Here is a 10,377-nt window from a genome sequence, read left to right as displayed (position 1 = left end):
TTAATGAAGTGCATTTGATTTTCAGCACCTGGCTGCCATGTCATGTGGAAAAAGTAAGGGTATAAGTATTGCTTTTGTACTGTCAGGATAACTTTGATATTATGGCTCTTGGCATTACCCCCCTCCCCAAAAAAAGAAAAGAAAAAAAGCATATTCTGACTGAGGCAGTTGGAAAGGGGAACCCACATCACATATGAGCAACATGGGGTACTATAAAAAACAAAGCCACATGTGGTTGTGCAATGGAAAGCTAAAAATTATTTTTCACCTACACGGGCAGGGCTCGAGTCCCACATGAAGTCAGCACTGACATGTACAGAGCATGCACACATCCCCATGCTCTTTTAGTAGGAAGGGCATTAAACTGAGATGGGAGGCAGGTCTATTTTTTAGATGCGATGTTATGTTACAGCACACTGCTCTCACTCGGGCGTTCTGGTCTGTGGGTCAAAGGTTTCTGCTTAGCAGGAGTCATTCTTTCACATACATATTATAGTAATATTACAGTGTGGCATAGAGGATGTCTGAAATTATGTGGTAACACCTAAAAGTATAAAATTCCGATGCTTAAAAACAAATAAAATAAAAACTGGATTTTACCTGACTTCTATTGCTCCAGTAGCTGTGATGCTGGGTAACACATCCTCCCATTCAGTTGGCCTAAGATGCTCTTTATAATGAATGCAAGATGCCAGTGCAACAAGAACAAAAGGCACTTAACTTCATACATCAACATGAATTTATTTTAGTTTCAGATGAACGTTTCACATTTTATACAAAATCATTAGAAAATGCCCGACACTCCAAACTCCCACATCTAATCCTTACTTGGTGGCTTCACACACTGAAAAGGATTATTTGGGGAATCATGCAGCATCCCGGCCCAGATGATGAGGCTCAGCCCGACCTCCAGATCACAATCGAATGATGATGCTCAGCTTGCTCGTTGGCCAAACACTCCCTGCGTGACACAGTGATATCTCGCCACATCTAATAATGTACAGAGTAAGATACAGTAGGATGAGTTGTTAAGAGGAGACCGGAGAGCTTCCTGCCTTTCTCCGTCGATCATCACCAACCACCGCTTAGATGTATGGACACAGTACCACATCAACAACACCATGCATGTTTTCATACGCATGACACATCATTGGTTATGATTAGCTATGTAGTTTAAAAAAAAACAAAAAAACCCCAAGATTGATAGTTTAAAAATTAACCAATGACTGCAGGCCTGAGGACAGGGAGAGGGCAGGAGAAGGTCCACTGAGCCTCTTGTTTGGATGAGGTAAAGTGAGCAGGGGCAGGTGTATAAGCTCATGACTAGATGGTTTGCTAATGTACATGCCCGAGCACACACACGCACGCACGCAAGCAAACAATCACATATTTGTCAACACCTCTGCCTCATGCTAAAAACCTTAGACTGATGCCTCGCCCTCTGCAGGACAGTGTACAAGAAAGTGTGTGTGTGTGTGAGAGAGAGAGGGGAAGGGGTCAGAAAAGATAGCACACACCCTCGATTAAGATTGAACAAATGAAAGAAGATTTTATTCAGCCAATGAAAAGAGGTCGCCCCTCTCAAACACAAAAAAGCCATCACAGCAAGGGCAGAGAGGCACTTACACAATCGGTTTCTACTCACACACACAGGCTCGCTGTGTGTGAGAGAGTGTCTTTAACAGCGACACAGCTACATTTTTTATTTTTTTAAATGACACTCACACTCTCAGATACTCATTTTCACACTTAAGCTTTTGGCACATGTACATGCAAAGCTTCAGTTTGGCCTGCTCAGGCTAAACTGAGGGAAAAGGGAGCGGAGGGGGGGGGGGGGACAGAAAAAAAGACGACGTGTATGTGAACGGACGGATGCATGAACAAACTGGCGGACAGGCTCTTGAACACTTTAAAAGAAAAACAAAGACACTCCCCCCTCCCCGCCTCCATCTTTGATCCTGTCCACGCCCCTTTCGGGGTCACGTGTCTCTAGCAGCACCAGAGGAGCCCTCTGATCGGTGGGTACAGCCATCAGTCCAGTCACTCGGTCTCGAGGATGAGCGGCGGTTGCTCGTTGTCTTCCTCTAAGTGTAGGTCGCTGAGGTCGTCGTCAAGCCCCACCCCTCCCACAGCGCCCTGCTCTTCACAGTAACCTAGGAAAGAAGAGTTCACAAGTCAAACATTGATGAGATTTCTTCTGATTGGATCACTTCCAAACTTGTCCCGCCTTTCTGCACAACTTAATTACAGATAGTCGCTCCAGAACAGCCATCTTTACAAAATAGAAAAAAGTTTATTCGTTTTTATTATTAGTTTTTATTTACCTATTGCCTTTTTTTCCCCCAATCAGAAAAAAAGAAAGATATCAATACTGTGTCACCTACCCTTTGAGACAGCAGCACTGTAGGTCTGGGCCACAAGTGGGCGATCATGTGACCCCTGCTCAAGGATCTCATTGGGGGGCTCGGTACTCCCGTCTAACCTGAAGCCAAAGACTGAAATCCTCAGTTTAACTCCCCAAAATTTACCTTACCAGCTAAAGCGAGCCACAATCTGCCAATGCTGTGTTACCTGTGCTGCTTCGTTAGTGTGCATTCGCCTCCCTCCTGTGGATCCAGGTTGTACATATACAGGTAGCCATCAGCCGCTGCTACAAGCAACCTGGGAATCTTCTGAATCCTAATTTTTAACAATTAAAAATGGAGATTCATGAAAGATCCACAAATCCAATCCAACACGTCAATCACATTTATCCTCTTCAGCATCTTCTCTTCTTCAGCACCAGATGTGACATACCAAGCAGCTAATAAGAATCCTACAAGCTCATTAATATTTTCCAGTTTCCTATTCTTAGATTCCTCCTCTGATTCCTTGGCACACAGATGAGGAGCGGCAGAGGTGACGGATGTTACATTACTCAAGTATTTGCATTATTTTAAGTGCCTGTCAGAAGCTCAGGACCTATTATGGAAATGCTACTAACTTCAGTTCTCCATACAAAGTGGTACAAAGGCAGAGTGACAGAAGCCTGCACATCCTCAGGAAAACCACCTTGTAAAAACTCATTTTGATTATTATTAATATTAATTATTAATACTACTCGCTACAACTTTAAATTGAAAAAAAAAAAGTAGGTCAAAGGTGACCAAAGATTAAAATCAGTCAGTATTTTAAAACTTCCTACAATCAAAGTGCAACGTAAATAAAATGTGCTAGAAATTTTGTATGACCTGTGATTGTAAATTCAGTCAACGCTACTTCACATTTTTTCCCCCCCCTTTCTCTGGCGTGATAAGAAGTAACAATTTCATAATGTCTCAAACGCAGTGTTGCATTTGTGCTCACTGCGAGTGTGGAAAGTGTGTACTCACACAGCTAAGGCGCAGATATTCTTATGCCCGCAAAAAGGTAGACGTACAGTGGCGAAGGCTCGCCCCTGGGTAAACATTTCCGTGACTTGGGAAGGCAGGTAGGTGGTGGACGCCATCAAGACCTTCCCCAGGTAACCTCCCCACGTGGTGGGCTCCTCGGCTGGCCTGAGCGAACACGTACAGAATGTGAGATGCATGTTTTCGTTGGAGGAAGCAGCAGCTTGATAAGTGGCTACGAAACAAGCCATCCAAAGACAGACAGCTACGTACACATACTTCTCCTTCTGTGTTTCTAATTTGAAGATGTGGACCGTCTCTGTGTTGCTGGAGGCAGAAAGGTACAGGCTGTCCATACTGAACGCCAGCGAACAGATGCTCACGCACCTGAGAAGACAAGCACGGCAACACACGTGCACAGAGGAGATGGTAAACGCGTACAAAAGCGTGCACAGATGTTACGAAGAATCAAAACTGCAGTGCATGAGCCGTCTACCTCTTGACTCCTCGTCGAAACTCAAAGAGCTTCTGTCCCTCTGGGATCGAGAAGACACGGATGACTGTACCCTGAGAGGAAGTGAAAAAAAAAGGCACAAGATGTACAGAGTTGCAACACTATTACAGGATGCAAGAATCAAAATCTGCATTTCCTCATGTGGAAAACAAAATTAGCTGCGGAGATGACAGGGTAATGTCCTGCACAGCAGCTGAACTACCTTCTCTGATGCTGTAGCCAGCTTAGTTCCAGTAGCATCGAAAGCCAGAGCCGCTAATGGGCTGTCGTGGGCTGGAATCATATTTGCTGCTCTCTGGAAAACGACACACAGATTAACTACTTTACAAACCTGCTTTCAGGCCCAGAAACACCTTCAGACAAAAACAGCCAAACGCACAATAAGCACTGCAGGAGTGCTCAGACCTTTATATAAGAGAAGCCAAACCACCAATTTACAAAACACACGGCACAACACAGGAGAACCAGCTGAAGAGGAAAAGACTCAACTCTAAGCCTGCACTTTAAAGACAAAGGTCGCTCTTTCAAAGATGCAAATGTTCACATTTTAGGCCAAGAAGATGGAAAAGTAAAGGAGGTCATCCACGTCCACTATGAAAGACCATCAATTAACCAAGTTTGTGATTCCGGTCAGACACAGGGGCCATTCAGTCCTTCAAGACTCCTCCATCACTGTGTGTTGCTGGAAGCGCATGAGTTAAGTATTTGCTGAATGGTGATTGGTTGACTAGATCAGGGAGCGACAGCTGAATTAACCAGCAACGCTTTTAAAAGTAATAACTGTGGTTCTTCACTGCAGCTGGCTGACCGACCAATAACAGCACTGCCTCCATCTGACAACAGAGCTCTCTGCAGGCAGACGGCTCTGTGCCCCGACTAGAGCGACTACATCTGCTGTTACAGGCTGTTCAACCCCCGCTCGCACTCACACTGTGCCTCAGGAGACCTCAGCAGCCACACAATGGTTGGGCGGGGCAGTGGCTGACGGAGGTTTCACACTTCGGTGCTCAGTGATGGTAATGACCCAGTCTTTTTTCACAACTTGGCTGATGATTAACAACCCTTAGTGGAAAACCCCCAGTAGGTGTTAAACACCTCTCAGCCCAAGTAGTTTTAAAACTGAAGAAGCCTCTTTGATGAACCTAAAGAAATCCAGCTGATTTCTTTTCAAGCACTCAAAGCTACCATGACCTGGACGACTGAGTATCTACGCAGACATTCGTCAGAAACTGAAACACTACTGTGGCACAGCAAGCGTATGCCCCGGAAAATGCTTTGTAATAAATCCTGATGATGGCTTTATTTAAAAACAGGAGCACATAAAGTATCATTGTCTGGGTTCACCTACCAAGTTGACTGTGTCAAACACTTGGACCTCTCCTATCGTAGCACTGCCTGGGTATGCCAGGTAACAGTTATCATTGCTGATGGAAAGGGCACACAATCCTGGAGAGATACGAGCACAAAGACAAACTAATCAGTAAAAAAAAAGATGGAGAGAAAAAACAAAACGTGTCAACACAACCAACTACAACAATGGTATCGGTAACATTAAAAGAAAAGAGGAGAAGAAATGAAGTCTTAGTGTTGAGAGTGGCAGACAAAACAACGCTGTTCAAAATAAACTGAGAAAATGAAAGTGGAGACACTTCTCAGCTGATACGAGAAAGTCATATTACTGCTTTCAGTGGGCCTCACTCATAAACCGCGTGAGCACACGTTACGCACAAATCTGAGTCGTACTCTGCAAACAAATTTTGAATAGCTACGTATGAATCTTGGGCTAACTGAACAGATGGTCCTTTCACTCCAGCTCTTTATTCTCTTTTGATTAGTTTTATTCATTCGTTTTTAAACCTATGCTACAGTCCAGATCTACATACAGTCATGGAGGCCCAAGATTTTTTCCCTTTCATTTTAAAATGAAAAACTAGATTTGTACATTTCTAAATATTCACGATGAGGCCCAATACAAGCACATACATGTAAAGTGGAAAAAAAGGTAAACTTTTATAAAAAGCACATATTACATTCACTATATTTTCCTATTTATATGATGATGATGACAGACTGTTTCTTCAGACTCACCTGAAGGGTTAGGCGGAGTCTCTCTAATAGTGTGCAGCACTTTCATGTCTCTGATGTTGTGAATATAGAGCGACTCTTCCAGGCACACAATCAGCCTCTGCGGAGGAACCACGCAACATCAACTTGTGTGTACTTAGCAAACAAAGTCGTCATTAGAGGGTAAATAAGCCTCTTCATATTCATGAACACTGCAAACGACCCCTGGCCTACCTGTCTGTTGAGCTTCACAGCCAGTATAGTGTTTGAATAGGAGTAGTTGCAGATCTCAGTTCCCTTCTTGAAGTGACAGACTTTGAGCTTCCGGGGGGCCTTCAGACTAACTATAGCCACCAGGCTGCTGGAGAACAGACGCTCCACAATGCACACATCCTCAGTGTCAGCTGCAGGAGACGGACACAAAATTATTATTTCATCAGTGCTCTGACATTTTATAATCACTTATGTGATTAAAGGATTAGATCATCTTAAACAGTTTGACAATTTGGGCTTAGACATTAAAGCATCCCATAATAACTACAATACTGTAATAAATAATCAGCTGATGAGCAAAGGAATAAAGCTCCAAGCATGATAGTGCATTTGTAGCCTGCAGGTGCCATAGAGCACTGTGCAGACCCACATACCCGTTTACTGTCACCAGGGGGCAGTGTCAAAAATACAACAAAGGAAATACGTGCTACGCTGTTGTTAGCGTAGCACGTACCATCCAGAAGAAATAACTCAAAAAAACTTAATCAGTGAAGTGAAACCAAATGTTAAAAACAGTAACCTATATCTGCTCCCAGTGAGTGCATTTCCCCATTCCTCTTTGTGGTGAGCTCTACCTTGTTTCCCCTTTCCTAGTTAAGCTAATTGAGCTACACATTGTTGCTTCTTCATAGCTAAAGACTTACACCAATGTGTCTACCCTTTATTTTTTTTTGACTCTACTCGAGTTATTTTCTGTGATTCAGACTTCAAAATATACATATCCACCTATAGTGGAACAAAGAACCACAGTGGCATCACTGATAACTGAAAGAACTACTAAATGAAGTAAAGCTGAATTCATGTTTTTCTACTGCTATCATACTTAAAACTCAGCTTGGATCCTTTGTTTTAGTGATGATTAATAACATTGGTGGAATATGGGGCACAGCTGTGGAAGCGGGACATGCCACAAACAGGAGAACCACTACTTAAGGAAGCTGTCTTCTGATTGGCTGACATTTGAAAACAAAAGGTTTCAACAGCAGCCGTATGGGTTGCTGTCTCAAAGCCAGAGGAAATACAAAAGCAAGAGGGAGGGGAAAAAAATTATTACTTGCACAGATTACTCATAGTTTTAAACTGACCATGCTGAATGTGCACCATGTAACAGTGTGTATGAAATGTGAGCAAAACATTCTGGGACTGGGAATACCCCCCCCCAATTATTCTCTCTTTGACAATCTTCAGCGTGGCTGCTATTTTTAGATCACTCCATGGAAGTCGCGTTAGGTCTCATTGCATCTGCGCCTCTGTAAGACCTGCTGGATCTCCTCCAGTGTCTCAAATCGTGATCCTTAAAACTTTATTTTCATTTTGAAGAGTGGAACAAGCTGTAGGAAGCCAAACGGTCCACGTGGCGAGTGAAAATTGGTTTGGTGAGGCCAAGAAGAAAACTCCTGGTATGCAATGCGACTCAGGGCTTTTCATCTAAACCGGGGGGGGCCTCCAGGGCTCACGCACCCTAATCATTTGATTCGGGTGCGTGAGCCCTAGAGTATTCCACCCCTGATCTAAACATCATCTCTCCAAGTCCAGAACTCTGCAGAGGGAGGGCAATTCATGAGGCAGGGTCCTAGGAATATTGAGCAATGATTTCTCTCTCACACACACACACACTCACACACACACACACCTTATCTGCTTGCAAGTCTGAGGTCTGTGGTGAAACTGCAGCATGCACAGTTCCAGTGGTCAGAAAGGGACTTCCAGGGAATGATCCAAAAATACAGAGTGGGCTGGAATCTGTCTGGTCTTGCTCAAGAAGTATAGATGTGGATAGTTTTGCATTTTATACCTAGACTGTGTGAACTTCTTTCCTTCTTTTATCTAGGGTGCAAAAACAATCAAAAAGCTAGCCTTTAACACTTTGTTTCATGAAAGAGTCGAACGAGCGGTGTTCAGAAATTGTAGAAATGGCTTTCCCATTCTCTTGTGCTGACTATAAAACTTAAATCACCTACTCCCGTCTTCTTCTTTGGTATTTAAATATAAATTAATTAGAAAAAAAGTCAGAATACAACATATAGGTTAATAAAAGGGATGCAGCAGAAATCATATGTAACCTTTGTCCATATACAAGGAGGATGGTTGATGCTTAAGCATACTAGTGAGAGGAAAGGGCAGACATACTTCATTAATTATTTAAAGTAAAAGCACTGCACGAGTGGTATAGTGACTCCAAACTAACAGGAACAAATGCAGTAATACCTCATAAAATATAATCAAGCAATGAAGTAACAGTTTTTATAAGACAAGTACCTTTAAAGCCAACTAACTTAAAACAAATTATTTGCTCCGCTGCAAATACCTCAATGGCCAACTACATCTGGACAACTAGATAAAGGTATATCTGGCAGCCTCTCCAGCGAGACTGTCCTGCAGATGGACTGCTTCAGACTGCAGCTGGTAAAGGTAGTCGGCCATTTTATAACAGGCAAACCTTGCAGTGTCCTCCTTCCCCTGTGCAGTTTTTCGCGTTACGCCGCATGGACCGATTATCTACCTGTTGAACGTTGCTTCAGCTCTACAGTGTGCAGTCGATCGCCGTCATCGGCATCAGTCATAGGTAGCACAGATGGAATCTGTGCCTGGGAGTGAAGACTAACTGGAGAGGCAGAGGAAGAGCGACATCGAGGACCACCGCAACAGGGGCCTACTCTGTCTACGCCATCAGCATACACATGTGTGGTTAAATTACTGGAAAGAGTTTCATGTTATGCAGCCTCGTGCACCATTACCACCACCATTACACCCAAGTCGCACTTTCACAAAAACAAACCAAAAAAAATGCATGCCTTTAAAACAAAACAGCTAACTGCATGCAACTATTGTGTGTGCATTCTGTTTAGTGATTGGATGAGGAAAACAAACACAAACGGGTGAGTAGATGGAAGTAGAAAGCCAGAACAGAGGTCAGTTTATACTTACTACATTCATATATCTGCTCCAATTTGTCCACAGAGGACAGGGAGAAAAACTTGTATCCTGATTTGGTGCCAACAGCTAAGGACCTGTACATGACACAGAAAGGAAGCGTGGCAGTGACCAAGCACGGTGTCACAGACATACACTGAATAACAATGCACTCTGTGGTCGTTGTTACAGCCACATTGTATTAGTCTACACAATGAAAAACAGGGGGTTCGGTCTAATTTCAGTGATATCGACTAACTCCGCGTACCCTAGATACATTGGTCACTGTGGTCTCAGTGTGATTGTGATCACACGACTAACGCTGTGTTGCAATAATACCAGGCCTCTGCTGCTGAGAGCAAACACCGGCAAATTTAGTACATGACCGAGTTTAAATTCGACATGTCTATCTTAATCATATTAAAACAAATACAGTGACCCAGTTCGAGTCACAATTTCCTACAACAATTTCCAGCAGTCTTCCAGCTGTTCACCAGTAATGAGTCCAAAACACAGAAAAATCGAATTGCCTTTTACTATTTCTATCTACCGCCAGCCTGAATAAGTAATTACAATTACCCGTAGCAAATATGCGCCTACAGCACACTTAATTTACGAGCATGTTGCTAGTTAGCCTCGGACCACAAAACACTATGCTAGCTAGCAAGCTATGCTAGCATCTGATAAAATAAAAGGTAAATGGGTAGTTTAAAAGAGTAGCTAACCCAAAACACGACGCCTACTGATAGTCTTTTCTAGCATGACAAAAACTACATCTAGGAGATTTCAAATCCATTCCTGTGACCCCGCTAGGCGTCCAGACAAGTCCAAGCTGGGTTAATTAGCATTAGCTAGTTTCACAGCACAGGCCATCCGATCCCAAGCCACTTTCCCCGGCCCTGCCTTACGTGTTGTCCTGGTTAAAGTTGGCGAAGAGCAGCTGGCTTCCGCCAGCGTCTCCGCTTTGACTGGCCAGGTTCATGGGTTCGGCACCATCGACGTATAAAGCTTCAGTAGAAATAGCAGCAGCTGGACTGAATACAGTGGTAAAGACCAGAAGTGTTGAGCTTTACGGAACCATCTCTGTTTGCTGCTCTGCTCTAACGATTGTTGTTGTTTTCCACAGGAGCTTGTTGCTCACCCCCAATACGCATGCGTTATGCGCACAGCGTGCAGTTCCTTTAAAGGGCCATGACAGATTTTAATAAATGAGCTCCCCGGACTCTAAACAGGAAACGATACAAA

At 43.5% G+C, this 10,377-nt stretch overlaps 1 protein-coding gene across 3 annotated transcripts; it reads right to left on the bottom strand.

Annotated features, from left to right (window-relative positions):
* Positions 1 to 756: 756 nt before the first annotated feature.
* wipi2 (WD repeat domain, phosphoinositide interacting 2) lies at positions 757 to 10,263 on the bottom strand. 3 transcript variants are annotated; one of them, XM_085351469.1, is made up of 13 exons: positions 10,041 to 10,263; positions 9,148 to 9,230; positions 8,723 to 8,881; positions 6,181 to 6,350; positions 5,971 to 6,067; positions 5,231 to 5,328; positions 4,085 to 4,177; positions 3,865 to 3,935; positions 3,642 to 3,755; positions 3,372 to 3,536; positions 2,572 to 2,679; positions 2,385 to 2,482; positions 757 to 2,153 (listed from the first exon to the last, which is right to left on the bottom strand). In XM_085351469.1, the coding sequence occupies exons 1-13, from the start codon at positions 10,112 to 10,114 to the stop codon at positions 2,041 to 2,043; spliced, it is 1,443 nt and encodes a 480-aa protein (XP_085207595.1). In that variant the 5' UTR covers positions 10,115 to 10,263; the 3' UTR covers positions 757 to 2,040. The 3 variants fall into 3 exon arrangements, with proteins under 3 accessions (XP_085207595.1, XP_085207592.1, XP_085207594.1); XM_085351466.1 differs by lacking the exon at positions 8,723 to 8,881; XM_085351468.1 differs by lacking the exon at positions 8,723 to 8,881 and having other exon boundaries at positions 3,648 to 3,755.
* Positions 10,264 to 10,377: the final 114 nt, after the last annotated feature.

The sequence above is a fragment of the Diplotaxodon limnothrissa genome, linkage group LG4, assembly GCF_057381915.1.
Source record: "Diplotaxodon limnothrissa isolate DT_005_m linkage group LG4, D_limnothrissa_male_GT1.1, whole genome shotgun sequence".
NCBI lineage: Eukaryota > Metazoa > Chordata > Actinopteri > Cichliformes > Cichlidae > Diplotaxodon > Diplotaxodon limnothrissa.
This window is presented reverse-complemented; position numbering and strand designations above follow the sequence as displayed.